The 23,948-nt window shown below is 56.1% G+C and overlaps 1 protein-coding gene across 1 annotated transcript in view; it reads right to left on the bottom strand.

Moving 5' to 3' along the window:
• Nucleotides 1–3,815: 3,815 nt before the first annotated feature.
• The window catches only part of ZNRF1 (zinc and ring finger 1), a 105,774-nt gene continuing 85,641 nt past the window's right edge, over nt 3,816–23,948 (bottom strand). Inside the window, exons 2-5 of the mRNA XM_050922465.1 lie at nt 22,198–22,293; nt 9,571–9,676; nt 7,828–7,918; nt 3,816–6,023 (exon numbers count right to left, since the gene is read on the bottom strand). Of these exons, the coding sequence (XP_050778422.1) occupies nt 7,861–7,918; nt 9,571–9,676; nt 22,198–22,293 (260 nt within the window). The 3' untranslated portion in view covers nt 3,816–6,023; nt 7,828–7,860. The remainder of the gene's footprint in view (nt 6,024–7,827; nt 7,919–9,570; nt 9,677–22,197; nt 22,294–23,948) is intronic.

The raw sequence follows: 23,948 nt of genomic DNA, 5'->3' as shown, positions 1-23,948 counted from the left end.
CGGCTTGTAGCAAATGTGGGAATTATTTGTAATACACCTTTAAAGCCCGTCCTGCCTGCCCCAGCCTCCAGCACTACCCTGCTCCCCAAGGCTTGGGAGGCCTGCAGAGCAAAGCCATGCTGCAAGGTGGGGGGCCCTGCCATAGTTCCCCACAGTGGGAAGCTGGAGCTCCTGATCCTGCACGGCTGGAGCTCCAGCTGTGAGTAGTAGCCTGGCCCAACAAAGGGCCCATCTGGCCTCAGCCCTAACCTGGGGAAGGAGGCCTTGGATCAGCCCCGTGGGTTCCTCTGTCCTTGTAGCCCCTCCCTGCGCCTGCCAGGGAGCCTCTGGAGCCCCAACGCCTTCCCAAGGCCAAATGGCCAGGGCCCTTCACCCCCAGGACGATCCTTCACGTGGTTGGGGGCAAGGAGGCAAAGCAAAGGCCCCCCAGTGCATGTGGGAAAGGACATGGGCTGAGGGAAGGGGGCAGGGGGGCTCATAAGTGCTCCCAGCTGTGGTAAGCAAAGGTGCATGTGTGCAGCCATGTGTGGTGCCCGTGAGCCGTGGGTGCGCACACACAAGGCTTTGTACATGTGCACATCCTGCGTCTGCCCACCTGCATAAGCACTTTGCACGAGAGTGCTCCTGTGGGCACCAACTCACTGCAGTGCCTGGAGCACCCTCTCTCCAGCGGGCACAGCAGCACGGACGCAGGGCCAGCCATAGGGCACCCCAGAGCAAGGCTTGGCTTGCTCCCATCCCATGGGAATTCATATGCAGCCTGGCCTTCCCACAGCCAGGAGGCGTAAACCCCGCTGGCACTCAGGCTTGGCTCCAGCTGGCACAGAGCAGCACCACCCAGGGCTACGGCACCAGCATCATGCAGCAGGATCTTCACTCACCTCCACAGCTGGCCTCTGCTCTCAACCAGGCTCCCAGGCTGGAAGCCACACAGGAGAAGGTACCAGGGATGCAGTGCTGGGGCCCAGGCAGAGCAGCGAATAGCATGGGGACAGCAGCAGGGAGAGCACTCTGCTGCTCAGCCCGCTGCCCCATCCACAGGGGAGAGGAGCCCTGGGCCACCACCACTGCCCCCTGGGGCTGTAGGCGCTTGCATCATGGTGCTGGTTGGTGACTACAGGGCCTTTAATTGCATCCAGCTCCCCCCCGGGTGACCACAGCGACCAGCACCCATTCCAGCCCTAAATTAGCACCCCCAGCAGCTGCACTTGCAGCCCCCTGGCTAGGGGTGTAGGCGAGCCCAGCCCGATGGTCCTTGGCGTGCTGAGTACTATTATGGGCTGGCACATACACACCCCTGGGGGAGTGGGGCCCTAGGCGACCTGGGCCCTTAGAGTGCAAACACTGCAGTGCAAGGACCCCTCGTCCTCTTAGCTTGCACAGAAGCCCAGGCAGTGGGGCCAAGGCCAGTCTGGGCTGAGCCCTTTGATTCTGAAAGGTGCCTTCCTGAACCAAATGGCCCCGGGGCCACCCCTCCCACTCGGGCTCAGCCTTTCAATCCCAGAGGGTTGTGACTGCCAAGCCAGAGAGCTGAGAACCTCACCGTGTTCGCGCTGCCTCAGGTACCAGCAACAGAAACAGCCACCAACTGAACTATTCCTGAGACTCTGGTGACCATGTTAGACCAGCCTGTGGCTCTCGTCCTGGAGCCAGGCCCCTGCTCCCTCCCCCACGGCCAGGCCGGCCCCACGGGGACAGGCCCCTGCTCCCTCCCCCACAGCCAGGCCGGCCCCACGGGGACAGGCCCCTGCTCCCTCCCCCACAGATGGGCGGGCCAAGCTCAGAGCACCACAGCAGTAAATCCCATTCCCAGCACCTCAAGGAGCTCTGCCTCCACTCCAGGTGGAGCAGGTCGATTACAGAGGGGCCTCTTCTAGCAGTCACTGCTCAGAGCATGCCTGTTCTCTAGGGTTCCTACGGAGGGAGTGGGCTTCAATCTCCCTGGCAGTCCTGGCTGCTGCCATGGGATGGGGGGTGCCATTACAAAGAGGAGCAAAGAGTCCTGTGGCACCTTGTAGACTAACAGACGTAAGTTACAAAGAGGCACCCCCATCCCATGATTCCCCTCCTGCCTGCCCGCAAGAGTGGTACCACTGCCCCAACCTGCGCTATGCCCAGCCCTGTGGGCCCAGGGAAAACTGTCTGGAGAACTGTAGCAGCGCTGACAGACCTTGCTCTGCTCACGCGCCAGCCCTGGAGGAGGGTGATGGGTCTCACTGAAGGGCCACCGACAGGAGCGGGGCCACAGCTGGGGCAAGGTCTGGCTCTGATCCAGTGTGCAGCTCCCAGCACCACAGTGCCCCACTTCCAGGTTCTACTGTCATCAAAACACCGAGCCCCCCTTTGCACTGCTGCTTGTGGGGACAGACAGACTGCTGGGCAAGCTGGTTTAAGGCAGAGTGGGGGCAGGGAAGGGCCTGTTATCTTCATACCCCCCCTCTGATCTGCTCTAGAAGCCAGGAATCCCCCTACCAATATCACTGCACCAGTACTGCCAGGGAAAGAGCCTATGCAACCTTGACGGCAGAAGCAGCCATGGGGCAAGGGAGCTGTTAACATCTTGTTGTGTTAGTGGGGCATAAACCAGGAGGGTGCCCACCATGCCACCCAGCAGCATGCACCCCTTGGGCAGCAGCTTCTAAGCCAGGCAAACGTTGCTTCCAAGAGGCTGAGAGGGAGGGATCAGCAAGGAAAGCTGCCTCGTGGGCACCAGAAAGTGCAGGGGAAAGTGAGAGCTGCCACAAGCCGAGCAGAGCCCGACCGTGCAAAGGGCATTAAAACCAACAGTGACAGGTTCCACAGCCCTATCAATACAAAAAAAACAAGAAAAGAAGTAGGAGGGCTGAGCAGTGAGGAGGGGCTGGAGATTAAAGATAATCTAGATACGGCCCAATGCCTACACAAATTTGGCCTCAGTTTTTCCCAGGGTCAAGAGGACTTGGGGGCAGTGGCAGGTGGCTCGTGGGAATGAGGATTGCTAATATACCCATAGTTAAGGAGAAAAAAAAGTGATCTGGGAAACTACAGGTCCATTAGTTTGACCTCCGTTGGATGCAAGGTCTTAGAACACATTCTGAAAGAGCCATTAAGGACAGAGGTCAACGGGAATAGGATAATATACAACATAGTTTTACAAAAGGTAGATTGTGCCAGACCAACCTGAGAAGAGAACTGATTTTCAGAGACAAAGGAAATGCAGTAGATCAAATCTACCTGGATTTCCTTAAGGCATTTCATGCAGGTCTGCATGGGAAATTAGTTAAATTGGAGAAAATAGGGATTAACACAAGAATGGAAAAACTGGATAAACAACTGGTTAAAGGGGGACTGCTGAAAGGGGAAAGGCTAATGGAGTTCCTCAGGGATTGGCCTTGGGCTCAGTATTAGTCAATATTTGCATTAGTGACCTTGGCACAAAAAGTGGGACTGTGCTAATAAAATTTGCAGATGACTCAGATTTGGGAGGCATTGCCAATACAGAGGACGATTGGAATATAATACACAAACTGGAGGACCTTGAAAACTGGAGTAATAGAAATGGGATGAGATTTAATAGTGCAAAGTCATGCACTTAGGGACTAACAAGAAGAAACTGAGGACATATCAGTTGGAAGTGAGAGGAGAAAGGCCTGGGTGTATGGGTTGATGGCTCAGTCATCCTGTGATCAATGTGATGTGCTGGAAAAAGGCTAAGTCAAGCCTAGGATGCATCAGATGAGGTATTTCCAGTAGAGACAGGGAAGTATTACCATATTATACCAGGCAATGGTGAGACCTCATCTGGAATACTGTGTGCAGTTTCTCGGCTCCCATAATTAAGAAAGATGAATTCAAACTGGAAAAGGAGCAGAGAAGGGCTACTAGGATGATCAGTCAAATGGAAACCTACCTTGCGAGAGAAGAGCCAAAGAGCTTGGCTTGTTTAGCCTAACCAAATGAAGGCTGAGGGGCGTTATGATGGCTCTCTACAAATACATCACAGGGATAAATACCAAGGAGGGAGGGGAGTTATTTCAGTTAAGCGCCAATACTGGCACAAGAACAAATGGAAAGAAACTGGCCATCAACAAGTTTAAGCTTGAAATTAGACGAAGGTTTCTAACCATCAGAGGAGTGAAGTTCTGGAGCAGCCTCCCAAGGGGAGCAGTGGGGGCAGAAAACCCAACTGAGCTTGATAAATTTAGGGAGGGGATGGTGTGATGAGATGGGACTCATGCCATTGTAGGCAATCTGTGATTGCTAGCAGCGAATATCCTCCATGGCTGCAGACAGGACACTAGATGGGGCAGGCTTTGACTTACTACAGAGAATTCTTTTCTAGGTGTCTGGCTGGTGGGTCTTGCCCGCATACTCAGGGTCTAACTGATTACTGTAGTTGGGGCTGGGAAGGAATTTTCCCGGGGGCAGATTGGCCAAGACCCATGGGTCACGGGTCACTTGCTGGTTTGAACTGGAGTAAATGGTGGATTCCCTGTAACTTGACCTCTTTAATCCATCATGTGAGGACTCCAGGGACTCAGCTAGAGGCTAGGGGTCGATCACAGGACATGAGGTTCTGTGGCCTGCAGGTCAGACTACAGGATCACGATGGCATGTTCTGGCCTTTGGCTGTGTCTCTCTGAGCAGTAGCGGATCTAGTGCCCTTAGCCCCACCCCCTCACCAGCACTGTCCAATCCAATGCCCTGAACAAGGATGCCCTGGTGCCGGGGCCCACGCAGCATCCGGTTCCCATGCCAGGCTGCTTCGCTAATACCACTGAAATAAAGCAGCGAGGAGGTTATTGAACAGTATTTTAATACCATATCAAAACACCTAGACTAATGAAGAAAGCTCCCCTCCCCCCCAAGCTCTGAACAATTTCTTTTTAATTTTAATTTTTTTTTTTTTAATATATAAATACAGAAACCTTTCCGGCAGGGCCCAAGCCCACCGCTGGGGAACTTTGCCATGGCTAAAATGCTCCTCCCATGTGCTGCTCTCCTCAACAGCAGGTGGTGGTGGGTGTGTGGGTGTGATTGCTTTAATAAAATCCGACCTCTTTCTTTTTTCTGTCTGGAACAAAAAAAATCCACGTGGGTCTAATAAAAAGGATCCGGCGTCTCTGCAGGATGCTTATGACTTAGAACCTTTAACTATAATGAAACCTTCCCCCTCCCCTTTATACACACACACACAAAAGGAGGGGAAAGTTCAGTGGAGACTCATCAAAAGAAATAAGGAATCCTTTTTTGGCCACTATCATGAGGCTGAGTGGGAGGAGGCCAGTGAGAGGATGAAAGCTTTTTGGGTGGCATCTGGCTATTTCAGTCACTGAGCGGTAATAGCCCAGTTCAAGAGCGGTCAGTCCGTAAACATCACCAGGCAAACACACCAGTCGACACTGAATTGTTTTGTTTTTTTTGTAAACACTTTAAAGACAGACCTACAACGCCTTCTGCAGGTGAACAGAAGCTGCCCCCGTTGCTGGGGACCGTTCGTCTCCTGTCATGTTCGGCTGATTACAGTTTGGTGTCCTCAAAGGGAAAAAAAAATCCGTAGTCAGTGCAAAAGTGAGCAGGGCTCGCGGTGCCAGGCCCCGCCCAGCGCGAAGGCGTTCGCTAGGGATACAGGAATTCACCTGGGTTTCAACAGGAATAAATAACGCGGGCTCCAGTCGGCCCATGACAGCTCCGTCCCGGGTCAGCTTTCCTTTCACGGCTGGAAGAAAAGGCCCTTAAGCCAAACAGCATGACGGAATTTCATTTCAGGGTCACAATTCACTGCTCCCGCTTCCTCTCCCTTGCTTAGCAGGTTCTTCTCCCCCCATGTCAGTGGTGGCAGAGGTGAAAGTATGGAGAGAAGGCAGCTCTGCTTGCAGGGACAAGCTCGCCTGTATTGATTTTTCCTTTAAATTAAAAAAAAAATTGGCAGCATCCAAGTGGATTCAAGTTTCTGGTTTTTGAGAAGTTGAAGAGTCAGCCTGAAACTCTGGCTGGGGCAGGTGGGAAGGGGAGAGGATGAATGGCAGGTACAGCAAGGTGCCCTGTAGAAAGAGACAACCCAATGTCACCACACCCGTCTCACCTGGCCAGGCCAGTTCCCTGGGGGAATGCACTGACAGCATCCCATGGCTGCCTGCCCACAGTGCATGCAGACGGGCCTTCAGACAGACCCGCCGCCCCCAGTGCATTGCAACATCCACACAGCGCGTGCACATGTTTAGCTTCCAGTGCCCCGTGCTGCAGAAGGGACACGCTCCCACAAGCAGGGAGCCGTGCAGTGACCAGGAAAGGGTTAAACTCGTACTCGCTGAGCGTTCTGATCCCTGGAGGACAAGGAGACATTAAGGGACAACGTCGGACTTAGGCTACATCTACACGGCCCCGCAGTGCGCATCGCAGCAGCCAGCGGCAGCGTGCCCTGAAGTGTAACTGCCCTGGGTAGACACTGCTCAAGTGAACTAAAGGGTACCCAACTGGTGCTAAGCTAGCCCCGTTTCAAACAGGACTAGTGAACGTGATCTTGGTGCCGTTTAGTTCACCCTAGTGGAGTCACCACGGAGCGGTTACAGCGCAACACTTCAGCATGTGCTGCAATTGGCCCCGTAGTCCCTGCTGCTGGGCTGTGTGGACAAGCCCTGAAACACAAGGTGGGATTCTCCAATCTGCCTAGGGAAACTGAGTCCCGATTTCTTAGCTGGCTTGGATCACCTCAGCCAGGAGGAACATTCTCTCACTTGCATTAGTCAGAGCTTTGGAACCTCCCGCTGTACGTGTCCAGCCTCATTTGCCCTTCTCCCAGTCCAGCTAGAGTGAAGCTAGGTGGACCCTGCCCTGCCTGCTGGCAGCGCTGCTTGGATCCCAAGTGACACAGGAGATGATTCAAGTGCTAGCCCAGGTACAGGGGCCAAGAGCTCCAGCTGTCCTCACTCAACCATTCCCTAGCAAAGTGGCTCACTGGACAAGCCAAAGGAACAACTTCCTCCCTGCCAGCTCTTTTCCCTCTTGGAAGGCAGGCTCCGCAGGCCACATGCTGCGCCCTGGGACCCCAGCGCATGCACCAGGAGTGGGCTCTGCACAGGTGCAGCTGATTAAAACCTAGGGCTCAATGCTGGTGCTGATGCACAGAAAGGAACAGCCCCCATTCCCTCCCCCAGGGCAGAGCTGGCCCCACAGAGCCAGCAGACTGTGTCTCTTAGCCACAGGAGTCAGCAGCTCTGACAGATGCCCCCAGGGAGACAAAGAAGAGGCAGCGATTTTTAGTGTCATTTTGAGCAGCAGAACTGCACTTAAAACGACAACACTTTGCTTTTGAATGTTGATAAAAACAAATGACCCCAATTTGCTTTTCATACTATGTCCGGGTTATTTCAAATCACACCGGCTCAGCGCTCTGCCAATGTCGCTACGAAACAAAGCATTTTCTTTACAGCTCCACCAGAGATCAGCCTTCCACCCTGGGGGAGAGATTTAACGCTGCTTTCATCTGGCCCCAGGGAGGGGAGATCCTCAGACAGGTGAATACTTGCTTTGGGCTTGGTTTACTATTCAATTCCAATGACACACACACACTTGGAAGAAAGGTAATTTAAAAAAAATCCTCCACTCCTGCCTCTTCAGTGAAGGTGTCTGAGCTTCTACTAACCATCTCCAAGACCTCCTAGAGATCCTCCAACATCCAGACTTGGCACCACTAGGGTAAAAGAAACCTATAGGACATACATCACTCCAAAGCTGCCTTTATCCATCACAAAGCTGCACAACAGAGCAGAAATCCAGAGGCTACGAATACCTTTGGCTCCACACCCAGAGGCAGGGTGGGGTATCCTACGTTAGAAAGAGCCTCACCTTAGAGAGAAGTCAGCAGGCATGCCCAGCAGGTCAATCAGAAGGATGCTCTGGGCAAGATCTGTTCACTTCAAACCACGAATCTATACAGCTGGGGAGAGAGAGACTACCGTCATTTTGTACCCACGGAGCAGGTAGTGAGCTCGCTCTGCTAGGTGCCTCCTTCAGCAAAAACTGCTTCATACGGCAGCTTCTCTAGAGGAGATGCCCAGAATTCTCAGCCCAGCTCTGCCAGCTGAGTGCCAGGAGGGAAAGACTTGCTGAGCAGGTGGGAGGGACACCCTGCATCATTGCGCCCGAGGTAGAAAACGGGGGTAGAGGAAACTCTGCTATAGGTTTGTGAGGTGGCCCAGGGGTATGGCTTGCTCTGGCCATACCAGGAGTCCTGGTTCAGCACCCAGTGTGGCCAGTGTTAGGAGAGGAAGAGCGGGGCTGTGGTCAGGGCACTAGCCAGGCACTCGGTAGAGCAGGTTCAATTCCCTGCTCCTCCACAGACTCCCTACGTGTCTGGAAAAGTCCCCCAGTCACCCTGCATCTCAGTTTCCCTTTCTGCCCAATGGGGGCCTGCCCTGCCCCCCAGGAGGATAGATCCACTGAAGACTGGGAATTGCTCAGATAACCCAGTGATGGGGCTCAGATAGACAGAAGGCTGCCGAAAAGGCCACGTTCCAGAGCCTTTCGCTCACTGCTGGCGGGTTCGTTTGCGCTGCTGCTTTGTCTCAGCGTTGTGGGCACAGACGGTGAGCTATGCGTACACCACACACGCGGCTTGGCCATCGCCAAGAAGGCGGGTCCTTGGAGCAGGCTCAGGACAGGTGCCCCCGGGCCTGGCTCACAGCCTCCCGTGCATTACTGGCCTGTCCTCTTCTACTCTGGGGAAATGCCAGACACTGATGGGCTCTTCCAGACACACTGCCTGGTGCCGCAATGCCAGCAGAGCTCACAAGCTGAGCACGGTCAGGGCCTGCCTAGACTGGAGGCTTCATGGGAGAACTAAGGGTGCTATTCCCTGAGGGGGCCCAGGGCTCGGCCAACAGTCCAGCATGGTGCTAGGGGGCGCCGTGCCACTGGAAGGATGTCCGGCTGCGGGGCTGAGTTCATGTGGTCTCATCCCCTGGGGATACCTCTAGCGTTAGCTGGCGAACCAGGAAGTCCTCTGAGAGGCTTTGACTGTACTGCTGCAGCCAGGAGCAAACAGGGAACCGCTGGGCACTATGCAGATGTGTGTGGGAACATTTGCTTCGTAGCCAGGAGCTCAGCATTGAGCAATGGGGTATGGGAAGGGAAATCGATTCCCGCTGGGAATGCAATGGACCCCACTCGCCTGTCCTATCCATTTCCCCCAGGTCCCTTCCCCAACAGTGCGGGTCAGCAGCCGCCCCCCGCAGCCAGTGTGGGACTCTGCCCAGCTCCCAGGGGGGGCAGCCAGGGCTCCCCAGCACTTCGCAGCCATCGAAGCCTGGCAATGAACACATGGCACAGGGATCATCACCACTGGCAGCAAGGGCCACATAGCATGGGGAAGGGAAGGACCTGAGGCCACCCAGTTAGTCAGTGGCAGTGCTGGGAACAGAGCTCTGTCTGAGATGAGGTGGAGGGGAAAACGGGGCTGCAAACACAAGCCCTGGGCAAGTGGGATGTGGGAGGGCTTGCCCAATAGCAGCCGTTCTGCAGAGGAAGCACTGAGCCAGCCCTACCCCTTCCTTCAGCTCCCCAGGAAGCGACACGTGCCCGGCCAGGTACCTTTTGTGATAAATGCACAGGCAGGGCAGCCTGGCTATCGTGTCCCCCTGCAGAAGTTCCTCCAGGCAGATCACGCACTCGCCCGCGTCTTTAGTCAGCACATCATCTAAAAGGGGCCAAAAGAGGAGAAATGAGGAGGCAGACAGCGCGCCAGGCAACTGCCATCCCCAGCGAGCAGCTCCTGCAGGCTGTGCACCAGCCCCCCGCGCCACCCTGCAACTCTGCCTGCTCACCCCTCATGCTGATCACTACAGGCACGGGGGACTCTGGGCGCTAGGGCCCTGCAAAGGCTTCTGTATGGAGTGGGTGGGGAACCAGATGCTGGATGCACAGTTCGCATCGGTCACATCTCCATGCAGCTCTGACCCCAGGATGGATGTGAACAGCCCTCCTGCCCCCCAGTAAATTGACAGGGCCCCCCAAACTGGATCTGGCCCGATAGCCAGGCTGGCTGCAGGGCCAGGAGCCTCTCCCTTTCCCCACAGCCCATCCTATTCCCCTCTGGACTGGCCACGCAGCTCCTGGGCCCCTTGCACAGAACAGGTGGCGATCCACATCCCCACAGAATGCTACATGGCCCTGATCATTGGGGGCACCAGGGGAGTCCTGCACCCCTGGGGGTGCTTACTGAGTAACTGTCTTTTTACTGCCCTGTGCAGACACAAAGAAAACCTCAAAGCACCCTTGCAAGCTAATGAATCATTGTTCCTGGGTCACCAGAGGGCAAAGTGAGGCACAGAGTGCCCTGGCCAAGGCCACACAGGACAAAGGTAGATAAACAGACTCCCCAGCTCCCAGTTCATCCTTCCTACCTGCACAGAGCATTAGACACAGCCACCCGCAACATGAAGGCTCCTCAGCCAGCTTTAGCAGTCATGCCAGAGCCGGGCCCAGCAGGAAATTGAGGTCACCAGCCACTTCTTCACCCCCAACTGCCAGCCCTGCTGCCCAAGGGCCCTTCTGTTTGGCAGGCCAGTGGCTGATCCAGGGGAATAAGGCTACACCTGGTCTCTGAAGCAAATCCGGCTGCAAGCAGGGGTACTGCTTGGAGCCTTGCCTTGCATCACCTGGACACCCGCCAGGCAGGGAAGAGAGTCTATTGCCAGCGCAGGGCCCTGGCTAGCTCTGAGACACAACAGTGAAGGACAAACGAGCACCCCCTGCCCCCAAAGGGCTGCTTTCTCCAGTGGCTGGGCACCGGGTTCTGAGAACAGTGTGCTGGGGGGTGAGGAGGCCCCCAGTGTTTGGACAAGAGGGCAAAACTGTTGGCCCTGAGACTGTGCCGGCAGCACCCAAGGCCTAGCAGGAAGAACACAGGATCTCTGCGCTCTGCCCCCCGGCACAGACCAAAGGTGCCTAGTGATGGCACACCAGCCGCTCTGTGCTCAATTCCCCAGCCCATCTGGCCAGGAGGCAGGAATCCAACTGCTAGCTAGGCACAGCGCCTGCCCTACAGCAGGGCAAACGCCAGCGAATGAGGCAAAACCACCGCCAGAGAGAGCCCAGACACTGCCTGCTTCAGCCCGCTTCCAAACTTGTGCTGCTTTTTCCATGCCCAGAGCACATCAGCTGGGCCCCCATGCGGGCTCTGCCCATTAGAACTGGGTCTCCGAGTCATTCAGGAGATGAGCGTGGGAATCACAGACTAGTTGGCTTCTGCGACCGTGGCTCAGTCCCATGCCAAGGGCCAGTTTTTCCCTTGGGGGAAGCATGGGCTGGACTGGAATGGCAGGAGGCTGGCGCAGCTGTGCGGGGAGCCTCAGCATGGCAAAGGCTGCTCAAGCAGTGCTATCAGCTCCACATGCTCACAAGGGCCAAAACCAGCCTTGAATTCACGCGCTCCCATGAGCCAGCGCAGGCAGCTCCATGTCCTTGTGGGGAGTGGTCGGGGGTGGCGGAGACCATGCAGATGACGTTGTTAGCATGCTGGCAGCAAGCCGGCCGCCCCCTCTCCTGGGACTGCAGTCTCCTTGCTGTCCCCGTCCCCGTCCTGCCTCCCAGAGTGTGGACAGGCAGCCTGCCGAGACCTGACACAAGGAGCTCCCGGGCATGGACTGAGGGCAGCAGCTCTGAGTGCAGGGCACAGACCTGCCGGCCTGGGCTGGGGCTTTGCAGAGACAACCCAGCCCCGGCTTCAGGAAGCCAGAGCCAGTCCTACCCCAGAGCATACCACGCCCCTGCACAGGAGTTTCTGGAGACACAGTGGGGGGTAGAGGGGATGCACAGGAGACGATCAGGCTAGGGCCTCTGTGGTCTCAGTGCCAGGGTGAATAGCCCCTCTCGGATCGTGGTGGGGGCCAGTAGCTCTGTGCAGCGCCTGAGGAGGGCTTTGGGTGCAGGTATAAACATTTTGCCAGGGTCTGGGCTGCACACCAGCCCTGAGAGCTCTGCCTGCCTGCTGCTGCCTTCGGGAGCCATGCACAGCCCTGCATTTCAGCACCGATATCTCTCACCCTCACCCAAAGAGCTGTGTCGGCTCTGTCCCCATTCCGCTCACCATGGGCAGAGCAAATCCTGTCACGCCCAACGCTGCAGAGGGGGCCCTCGCCAGCACCGTGCCGGCATTAGCCCTAGCAGGAGGGATTCCAGGCCACACCTGCCAAGAAGGCACCGCAGGGAAGGATTTAATTTAAGCATCTATCTGCCAGAGCGTTCAGGGTGTCTGGCCGTCAGCTCCCAGCCACTGCAGGGACTGCTGCCAGAACAAGGGCTGCAGGGGCTCCCAATGCCTCCCTTCCCAGCCACCCCAGCAGGAAGCATCCGAAAACGCTACCCCCACTCGGGCACAGGGGAGTGACGCTGGCTGGGCTGGGGAGGGAGCTCAGAGCTGTGTCACCTCAGCAGGAGGTGCTGCAGAGAGCAGGGCAGACGAACCCCGCTGTCCCAGCCCCGGCTCTCGGAGCAGGAACACTGCAGGGAAAAGAGGCAGAAGCATGGGCTGCTAGAACAGGTCTGGCAAACAGGAGCAGGGGACAGGCTTGCTTGGCTGATTCCCAGAGCCCCACAAGGGGCGGGGGCTGCTCCGGGGGGGAGGCAGGGTGATGTGCCAGAGCGGGGAGCTGCCCAGCAACAATGAAAGCGCTCTCTAATCCATCACCCTGGGAGGAGGGGACCCAGCTTGTGATGCAGAAACAGTCTCCTCCCCCTGACCTGATTTCCAGCTCCCAGGGACCCAGCCCCAGCTCACAGCGTGCCAGAGACTCCCATGTGATGGGGAAGGTGTGGTGCCAGTACAGTCCTGGCACAGACAGCTAGACCAGATTGCACGGCACCGGCGGGAGGGTGCGGAGGAGGAAGTGGCACCTGACAGCAGCCTCGTGCTCCCCTGGTATTTCACCCCAGTCCTAGCAGGGGGCTAACCAGAGCACAGCCTGCCTAGCTGTGGCCCACTCCATCACTGAGAAGGGGCAAGGCTGCCCCTATTTCCCATGGCAGGTTCCCTCCCCCAGAGCTGGGAGGCAGCACCAGCAAGGAACGCGCAGGGCTGGCACCAAAGCAGTCTCCCTGCAGCCAGCCCCATGCTCATACTTGCCAGCTGCCCCGAGATACGCCTGCCCGCTGCCCCGGAGATGCCTGGCACTGCTACCCCGCTAAGATCAGGAACACTCCCAGTGCCTGCACAGCGACTGCTCTACTCAGAGCACTGGGCCAAGCTTCCCAATCCTGGCTGATGGGCAAGTGCCACCCCCCAGCAGAGAGACTGCCAGCTCCATGCCATTAAGCCTTGCAGGGCTCTGACCTGGGCTATCAGGTGGGCCCTGCCTGAGGGAGCTGAGCCACCACAGAGCTGAGACGCCCTTGCCAGCGTGGCTCCTGCTGCAGTGCCCATGAGCCCTGGGTGAGGTGCCCAAAGCCATACAAATGCCCGAGCCAGGATTAGAACTCAGGACTCCCTGGTTCTCAGCCCCAGGCACAAGCCTCCTGTCACCTCTGGCCCTCTTTTCTAACCCGCCATCTCGCTCCTCTCAAGCGCACCCTCGCCCTGGCACCCACTGCCCAGCTCCTCTCCTCACACTCTAGGTGCCAGGAGCCCATCTCTATCCATGGGGGTCACCACGACAGCAGGGCAGCCCCTGGCCTGGGCCCTGCCCATGAATCCCCCACCAGCCTGCCAGCATCAGTCCACAGCCACTGCTACCATGGGAGTGACTCCAGAGGAGATCACCCTGGCCTCTGCGGGACACAGCACTGTTTGTTCAGTGACTGATGGCTGGCTGGTTCCCCACGCCACACACTGCTCAGCCCCAGTGACGGCTCACCCCCGAACCTCCCACAGCTCCCAGGCCAGCCCGCCACAGCTAGCCGGCCTAGTAACTTGCTATCGCCTTCCACGGCTCTGCCAGCATGTCCAGCCTGGACAGCCATGCCAGAACCTGCATTCACCCCTTCTCACTTTCACCGCGATCTAACCAGCACAGCCACTCTCTTCTCCTCCAAGCAACCCTCCCAGGTGCTGGCTACAGCTGGACAGGTGCGGAGCTGCGGCTGCCTCCTGGCCGTACCCCAAGTACAGACCACAGGCAAGCAGGCCTCCGTAGCTCACCCAGCTGTGCCAACCCCCCATTTCCCTGGGCAGCTCAGGGATAGGCTGGACAGAGTCCAGGGCAAGGGGGCCCTGCTCCTGCTGTACCAGAGCATAGGCGACTGCTGCCAGGGAGGGCAGCGTGGGCTGGCACCACTGCCCCAGGCTCCACCTGGCCTCTGTGCTGAGGACTACAGCCGAAGGGCGGTTGAACTAGCAGGGTTCACTGCCCTGAAAATGAAACAGATGCACAGGCCCAATGCCCAGAGCCGGGGCTCCAGGCTGCCCACCTTGGCAATGCCAGCTTAGCAGGGGTGAGCGAAGCAAAAACACCAGCGTTTAACTCAGCTTGTGTGAACCAAGTACCAGTGCAACCACACTTTGCATCACCTCCTGCCCTTACCAGTTGGGCTACTGCCAGTTGGCAAATCCCTGGCGTTCCTGGGATGAGGCTGTGCGGGGGACTGGCTCCGGGGGTTTACCTCTTCGTTCGCACAGCGGCAGGGCTGCACTCTAAGCACTTTACGCAAGAGACTTGGGATGCTGGCAAGTCCCCAGTGGGGTTCCTGCACTGGGCTCTGGGGACCTCTGATTTAAAAGGGAATAGTTACAAATCCCATTTCCCTGCCCGGCTGCAGAGCCAGGTCCCAGTCAGGCTCTGAACGGTGGGGAAGGGGGCTGTGCGAGACCAAATGACAGGGAGACAGCTCGGTGGGTGTCTTTATGTAAGTGCCACAGAGAGGGAGGGTTGGCCAAGGGTCATTAAAGGCAGGCCCTGCTCTCCCGGCCATGTCGAGCAGGTGTGGGTCCTGGGGACAGGGCCTGGAAAAGCACTAGGCCCACCTGTGCTGCAGCACGGGTGCAAGCCAACAACCACACATGGCCTCTAGGACTTCAGGAGCCATGCTCAGTCCAGTCTGGAGGGTCCCTACCCACCCTCTGCTAGGACCCATAGCAGCACGTTTTGGGTCTCTGGGCAGCAGGGAGACAGCCCAGCTAGTTTGCTTGCATGGCAGAGCGAGGGCTGGCTAGAAATGGGTGTGTTCTGGCGCAGATGCTCTGCTGCCAGTCGCCCTCCTCCTGCTCAGCCAGCCGAGTGCACTCACAGCCAGTCCAGGCTGGACAAGGCTCCGCCCAGCCCGAGACCTGGGCGCATCCTGCCAGGCACTGCAGGCTTCTGTGAAATTCCTGAATGAGCCTTGGGAAGCGTGGAGTGCAGCTGGGCCCCTCTGCACGCTGGCTGCCCTGTGAGCTTTACACAAGGGGCTGCTCGCTCCAGGTCTGGTTGCAGCTGGGGCCAGTTTCTGTTAGGATTTCACAGCTGTGCGGTGTGCCCAGAGGAAGGTTTCCCATACCCAAGCAGGTTGTCTGGTGGCCACTGTGCCCTGTAGGGGCGGGGATACACAGGCACATTCAAGTGGAAGAGGACCTGGCTGAAGAGTTAAAATATTGATGCCCAGGTAAATAGGCAAGTTGATTGCAATGGCTCCTCTGGGAAACAGTGCCCACAGAATGCCCTCCAACTCCTAGCGTGCCACACAACCTCACCCAGCATGGCACTGCAGCCGCCTCTGGGGTGGAGCACAGCCATATCAGTTGATTCCTGGACAGAAAGTGAGGACTACCAAATGTAACTGAAACTGCAGGGGGTTTCCAGCTGGACTGTGGCCAGGGTAACTGGGCAATGTTGATTGGAAAGGTGGTACCTCCTGCAGTACCGAGCCCCTAAAAACATGCTCTGGCGCTGGGTCACTCAGCTCCCGCTCCCTGCTTGTTCACCAGCCCCACTTCACCGGAGGTCTCCTTGTGAGTACAGAACAGGACTGACACTTGTGAGAGCACCCAAAATCCCAGCCCAGGGCTGCAGCCATTCCTCCAGCACCCACCACACTCTAAACTGCTCCAACATCCTTACGGTGGCAGCTGAACAAACCCAACGGCACTGCAGTGAGAAACCCCCCCAAGGAGAGGAGTCAAACACACATTAACTGTGTGTGGACAACACTATGCCAACAAGCTACAGGAGCAGAAAGATCATAGCTGAGAAGCAGGCTAATTACTCAGACACAAATATGGCCAGATCCATTCCCCCAGGCCCCTTACCACCTTGGTTTCCAGGCAGCTCATTCCACACCATTCTGTGCACTTCAGCAATCTCTGCACTACGTTATTTTGCCTCGAGTTCTCCACCATGGCTGGCAGCAGGGTGGAGAGATTTAAATCAAAGCCATTTAAATCACCAATTTTAATCATGATTTAAAGCAGCAAGCAGGAAACCTGGGCTTAAATCATTAATTTTAATTGTTTTAGATTTTTACTTTTAAATTATTTTTCTAAGGAAAGGTTGAGTCTCATTCACTGGTGACCGCTGAAACATGGATCTGCAGCCAGATATATGCTTTACACTGCTTTTGAGGTTCCTTTTTGCTAACCCAGAGGGTAGCACTAGCTCTGTACACATTTAATTACTCGTGGGGGAATTCTGTGTGATTGCATGCATGCATGCATGCATAATTTATGAGCCTTAAATATTTTTATTTTTTTGTGCAGGAAAAAAAGCTTGTCAAAATGTTGCTGCAGGTCTGCCTCTTGCCCACCAGATGGCGCTGTGGCAACAGACCAAGCAGCAGCTCCCAGCCAGCTGGTGAAGAGAAAGAGCCTGCCTTCTTCACACAGCCTGTCACACCAGGTCAGGAGACATGGGCTATGGGGAGACAGTGTGGGGCTGCTGGGGGATCATCAGGGCTAGTGGGCGAGGAGGGACTTGGGCAGGGGCTGAATGGGAGTGGAGGCACAGGGCCACAAGAGGGAGGGAGGTGCAGGGCCATATGGTGATGGGGAGGGGTGCAGAGCCACATAGGGAAAGGGGAGTGGCTGAGTGGGGGCACAGAGACATATGGGGACAGCGGAAAGGGTACAGAGCCACATAGGGACAGGGGGAGGCGGTGTCTGAATGGGGGTGGAGGGACACATGAGGACAAGGGCAGATGTACCTGAAAGGGTGAGGCTAGGGGTCAGCCAGGTCTACACGAGGGAAGCTCCCTAACAATCGCTTCCTGTCCCCCCTCAAAACACCTGTTCCAGACTTTTCCCACCCATACACAACATTCCTCCAAGTTCACAACCAGGTTCGCTCCCAGCAATTACTTCCCTCTCCCTCAGCTCCTCCATTACCCGACACCCCAAGCCTTTGCACTGCGGCTGAGAGGTGCAGGAAATACGGTGTGGTAGTGTAGTGTGAATTACTTATTAATCAGAGTTCTGTATTATTATGCCTAGTACAGAATCTACTTGTCAAAAAAACATTTCCCAAATGTATTTTTTGTCTGTATTGTTATAGACATACTTGCTGACAGGTACTTTGAAATAAATAATTGAAAGTGGTGTGATTATATTGTGCTATTTTGACATAATATGCAGAGTTTTGCAGAAATTTAAAATACTGTGCACAGAATTCCCCCAGGAATAATTACATTTATTTAAGCAACTTACATAACTTATCCTAAAATTTATTTATTCCATTTCTTAATTTTTACATTTAGGGTGTTAGAAAATGTTGAATGATGCGTTTCCTATTCACTAGATTAATTTTTTAATTTGCGATCGGGATAGAAATTCAAAGTTAAAAATGCACAAAACCAGCGTTTTAAGGTTCTGGTGGTGTTTTATTAACAAACAACTACGGCCACCTTAAAAATGCTGGCTACATAAGAAAGATTTTTTGGAAAGTTTATCAAAATATGTCTTGCATTTAAAACTGACTGATCTACAAACAAAGGCAGGATAATCTGTAGTTAAGGAATTGTACTGATTGTTTCTGGTCACCAGGTCCTTCAAGATTTTAGAACTAGCAGAACTCATCCTTTCATACTTAGGTTTTATTCGTGGATTGGAAGAGGAAAACAAACCTTCCTGCTTTTTCAACTGCCAATTGGTTTTTTCCATTTTGAATGAACTCGCCATTGAACTGACCAGGTCGAATAAAGTGAAATGAGGAACATATTCCTGCCGCACTTGCAGAAGAGGCTATTGCTGGCAAAAGCTGGTTTAGCACTTCAGCAAATGCTGGTTCCAGGTCCTTCGCTGATGATTTCCAGCAGGTCAGGGGATTGACTTGCTTTAAAACTTGGCAGCAACCACGTACCGCTTAATATTAAATTTAAATGATAATAGATGTAGGCCTTGATGTAGGTTGTCAATTTCAAATTTTAAAAGTTTGATTTTGATAAAACAATGGGATTTTTATCCCCCCGGGCTGGCAGCAGTGGGAGGGGCCAGTGCAGACAGCTCCAGGTGGTGGCTAGAAGTTTACATAATCACTGCTGCGGTGTGTGGAGAGCTGCTCCAGGCAGGGATAAAGTGCCCAGCCCCTTGCTCGTACCCAAGCTCTCCATGTGGGAGCTCTGCTCCAGGGCCTCATCACTGGCTCCCCTCTCGGTGCCAATGCTCCAGCTTATAACCATGCCCACTCCACCTGAGCCAGCTGGCACACAGGAAGCAGCCTCCCTCAGAAAACCTGCTGCCATGGGTCAGCCCAGCTCATCACAGGACATGGCGGGACTGGAATCCCTACCTGCTGCTGCCATGAGGACCCAGACTGGGGAGCCCGCCACGCCGGTGAGAGACAGTGCTGAGCGGGAGCTGCTGTTAACAGACTCCTTGCCTCTGCAGCAGGCCCTGATCTCACATGGATACATGCCACACTGGCAGGTGAGGGTGCTCTAACACCAGTCTCCGGAAGTGTGCAGGCTGCACTGCTGGGTCACCTGTCTCTGTGCACACCTGCCAGGGCCCTGCTTGTCTGCAAAGTCCACCCCCCACACCAGACTCAAGGCCCTACTGAGTGCCAGCCATGGGGGAGGCTGTCCCTGGACAGGAGCCCCTTCCTGACACCCTGACCAGCAGCACAGCTTTGCCAAGGGACAGGAGTCCCACTATCGCCACTGCACAGTGAGGCAGAGTGCCCACTGCATGGGCATGCAGAGCAGGGCAGGAACGGACGTACCCACGGTGGTACGCAGACATCGGAACAGAACCAGGTCTGACTCTCAGCTCGCTGGGCCGTGGGGGAGCAGCACGAGCCAAGCAGCAGAGTGTGTATCCTCACTTCCTGCAAAGGGGCACACGCCGGAGAGCCTATTGCTCGGTTGGACAGAACGTGCTGTGAAGAAGGGGGATGCTCCAGGACCTGAGTGGAAGGCAGACCTGCAAGGGCTGGGCATGAATGGAGGCAGCACACAGGCAGAGCCCAGGATGCCAGCAGTTGAGATAAAGAAAGGAAGTGACCGAGGTCAGCATGAGGGAGAGGACACCCAGCCAGAGCCAGACAGCTGCTCTGGCGGTGTCAAAACCCCAGCACCCTAAGTAGACTGAGAGCAGAGTGAAGGACAAGGAGGGCAGGGACATGCTGAAACCAGCGCGCCTGTCTCAGGTCGGGAGCCACGTGGAATTCAGGAGCTGTGCAGGATCCAGAAGTGGGAGTAGCAAAGGGCAGCACAGCAGCCAGGGCACCAGCCAACCTCAGGGGAACACCACCAGATCACAGCCTCGCCCCGTCCCCACCCATAGACTGACGCTAGCTCCTAATACTCAGCGCCGCACCCAGCACCCCTGCCCCAGGTGCAGGGGTGGCTCTAGGCATTTTGCCGCCCGAAGCACGGCAAGCAGGCTGCCTTCGGCGGCTTGCCTGCGGGAGGTCCGCCGAAGCTGCGGGACCAGTGGACCCTCCACAAGCAAGCTGCCGAAGGCTGCCTGCCTCCCGCCCTCGTGGCAACCGGCAGAGCACCCCCAGCGGCTTGCTGCCCCAAGCACACGCTTGGCGTGCTGGGGCCTGGAGCCGCCCCTGTCTGGGTGAGAGGCCAAAGGTGCAGCTGGAAAGGAACCTGACAGCAGGAGGCGGCGGAGCACTGACAGAGCTGCTCCCAGCTCCTCATTGGTATAGTGATTTACTGTAGGCCTGCAGTGATTTACAGGTGGGCTGCAGGAAGTGGCACATTGGACTATCAGGGGGACATGAACGTTAAACACATTTCCACTGGTCCCTCGACCCACCTGCTGAGCCTCAAGCTCAGCATGCTGCGGCTCCCTGGCTAGCTGACAACGCAGACACCTAGCCCAGCGTGGGGAGCATGACTCCGAAATCACAGGGCAAACACCCCCCATGAACGTGGCCTTGGCCGGGAAGCAGAGGAGGATCGGGGGCTGCAGGGTAACAGTCTGAAGCTATGAAGTCTGTGTGACTCAGCTGGGAGCTGAAACAGTTTTCTGCACTGAAAAAGCATCAGCTTCTCAGATCACCTTGAACACGTATTAACATCACCCCCCTGCCCAGTCTCTGCAGAGAGGTGGCTGGGAGGCCGATCGCACCAGAGGCTGCAGCACAAATGCTGTGCTGTGTCCGTCTGCAGGACTCTCCCCTCTGTCACCCGTGCCCAGCCCCTCCACGCTCCAGACCTAGCTCCACCTGCCACAGCTGCTCACTGCCCCTGTTCACCTGCTGCACTGGAGAATCTGTGCAGGCAGCTCTCTGCTGCTAACCCCCCTGCACATTGGGATGGGTGGGACCAGACAATCTGCGTTCACTGCACTCTGCCCACCCCGATCCACTGTCCTTTGGTCCCACACCCACTAGTCTTCTTGTGCCTGCCATTCACACAGATGCCAGGAGCACATGACTAACCCCCCCCAGACACAGCCGGTGCGCTCTCTATGGCTGGGATGACACACAGGGAGATAGGGGCTCCATGTGGACCGAAGGACCAGCAGCACAAAGGAGAAGGGGTCCCCACGCAGAGGTTCTCAGAGCTGCCTGGCCAAGGGCATGTGAACGAGGCACCTGGTGAAGCGGGGTTGGGGTTGGAGAACAAGTCCTTTGAGTACAACCTACAGGACCATGGAACGAGATGGGGGAGCTCCCATCCAGGGGGCAGGCTAGGCTGCATGAGCACTTCCTGTGGCACAGCCGCCCACTCGGGGATTATGGGGATGGGCCCTTCCCAATACCAGACATGCAGGAATTCCTCTGGCCCGTGGGACAGAATCAGGGGCTTGGGGCAAGTGCTTAGCGCTCACAGCCTGGGAGCAGGCCAGGCCCAGACTGCCCTCATGGGCACTGCACAGACCAAACCCACATGCCACCCACATGGCATGGCACCATGCCCTCCTACAGGTGGGAAGTGGGTCACCTGGACCACACAGCATCTTGATTGGCCTAACTTGATTACCCAGCCAGTTCCAATCCCCAGTGTTCAATTCCTCATTGAGACCAAGTCACTGGGAGAAACAAAGAGACCCCAGAGTGCCCTGTGGGCACCCACACCCCACAAATGCTTTGGGAGAAAAGCACATGGCCTGCCCTCCCCAGACGCTACACGTCAGGGTTCTGCTCCCAGCATAGCCTACATCTAGAGCTGCCCCGTCTTCTTCCCCGACACTCCTCCATCCCACTCCCACCTGGCAAGGCAAAGCTCTGCACAGTGCAAGCCAACAGGGTTGGTCCTCAGCCCCAAAGCCCACACGTGAGACCCAGCTGGCTGCCCCTCCCTCCCCCGCACCCCACTGGGGCAGCTTTGGGAAGAGCCAAGTGGGGCTGGAGGGGGGCTGTGTGGGGAAGGGTGTTACAACCCCCAAGGGGGTGGAGAAAGGCCTGGGCACACAGGACTGACAGCCGGTTCGTCACCCCCAGCTGAAGAACTCAAGTGCGGCAGGAAGTCCCTGAGCTGGAAGCAAAGCAGGGGGAAGTCAGGCCCATGGGGCCAAGGGCACAACCAAGACAGGGGCAGCTCCTGTATCCAGAGGGTGGAAAGAAGCAAGAGCCCTGGGTAAGCCAGGGGTGGGGCTAACTCAGAGCCCAGGAAAGCATTCGTCTGGGCATGCTCCCCCAGAGCAAGGCAACTCAGGCTGACCCCTCCAAGCCCAACAGCTGAGCCCCCTCACCCCACAGCAGCGAGGTGAGCCAGCGGGCTCTCCTGCAGAGACGCAGCACGTCTCACTACAATGAGGCTTTTCTCCATGGCCTCGGCTGAGCTGCCTAGAGAACCCTCTGGCGCTTACTGGCCCTCCCTCAGGCTCGCGAGCCAGCTGCTGCAGGCAAAGGGAGCCCTTACCGTTGTAGGAGAGGCGGGGCTTGCTCAGACACATGATAAAGTGCATTTCCATCTCGTCAGAAGCCACAGATTTGGAGCAAATCGGGCACTTGAAACCTGGAAAGAAGCAGAGGGAACCGTGATTAGACAACCTGCACCCCAACCCTACATATGGGAGCTGGGCTGCAGGCTTGCTGCTGCCAGACAGCAGGTCCTGGCATGCAGTAACCGGCCTGCTCCGAGCAGACAGCCAATACTGCTCAGGCGTTAGCAAAGGCCCTAGCCAGGGCTGGTGGGGTGTCAGACCTCCTCCCAGTGCACCTCACACACGAGATCCCTTAATTCCTCAAACACACTTCCCGGGATCCTCTACCCCACATCCCAAGAGCCCTTCCATAACTACAGAACTCAGGTGCTTGGGAGACGCCAGTGACATTTCCCTACCTTTCTCATAGCCACAGTCCATTCCTTCCTGGGGGAAAGGAGCAGATCGAGGACCAAGGCTCCGTGCTTTGGATCATAAAGCTGCACCCTTCTCCTTCATTTAGGAACCTTCTCGGATTATGCTAGTTTGGATGCATGCTGTCCAAAGCTCACCCCCAACAAGCAAAGAATGCAACATGGTCTCAAATATCTCCTGGCTTTCCTAGCACGGCTCAGGAAGAGATCACAACTTTGGATTCCTCGATACGGACCCAAAGGAAGGGAACTAAGGTGTAACATGTTTACCCAGACAGTAATTAGCCACTGAAACAATTTAGCAAGGGTCGAGGTGGATTCGCCATCAGTGGCAATCTTTAAAATCAAGACTGGCTGTTTCTGGAAGACCTGCTCTAGGAATTACGATGGGGCGGGTCTCTGACCTGTGCTGTGCAGGAGGTCAGACTGCATGATCACCATGGTCCCTCCTGGCCATGGGATCGACGAATTTCACCACTGCCCTCTTTAGTGACAAACTGTAGCACACTCCCACGGGTCACGCTTCCGACATACCGTTCACCCTCCCCTCGCATCCCCCCACCTTCCTGATCTCTCCCCCATGTCCAGACTGAAGCCATCTCCACAGGTATCCTGGCTAGGAGAATCTCTCTCACTAAGTGGCATCAACCATTGTTTAATAACTCAGGCATTCCCAAGCACTGAGAGCTAACCCCAGCAAACGGAAACAGGAAGTCTCTGTGGGAGGGGGAGGAGAGAGAGATCTGTGACCCCACTTTGATGGGAAAGCCTGTCCAATACCAGCCCCTTGGGGCCATTTCTCCTTCAGTAGTAGTAGCTCTGTAGCTGGCCTGAGATGCTGACGAGGGTCCCGTTGCTGGGTAGGCCCCAGCACAAATCCAAAGGGCTGAGGAACTGGCTGGCTTAGAGAGTTGATATGATGCTGTACAACATCCAGGCTGCCCTGCCAGTCCATCCTAGGTCAGCAGCGATGGAGGAGTCTTTGAAGGTTGTTCAGGGCCTGTGGGTTTCAGCCCAAAGGCCATTTTTGCTTCAGAGGGGCTCAGCAGGGGGTGTGGGGACAGTAACTCCCTCCCTCCCTCTGCCAGTCAGTTCCATCGCCCAAGGCTGTAGCCTGGTCAAGCAGCCCAGCATCAGAGACTCTACCAAACCCCACTCCAAGTGGGACCAGTGGCTTGCAAAGCTTTGCAAGTTCCTAACACCTGTTGCTCAGAACAAGCCATGCTGTGAGTTACCACTTCACAGTTTCGGCTCTGAGCTTGTCCTCATGTAACAGGTGAGCAGTAGACTCCCTGGGGCAAAGCTTCTAGAGG

This window comes from Gopherus flavomarginatus, chromosome 14 (genome assembly GCF_025201925.1).
Source record: "Gopherus flavomarginatus isolate rGopFla2 chromosome 14, rGopFla2.mat.asm, whole genome shotgun sequence".
NCBI lineage: Eukaryota > Metazoa > Chordata > Testudines > Testudinidae > Gopherus > Gopherus flavomarginatus.
The sequence above is the reverse complement of the archived record's forward strand: the minus strand, read 5'-3'. Positions and strand labels throughout refer to the sequence as shown.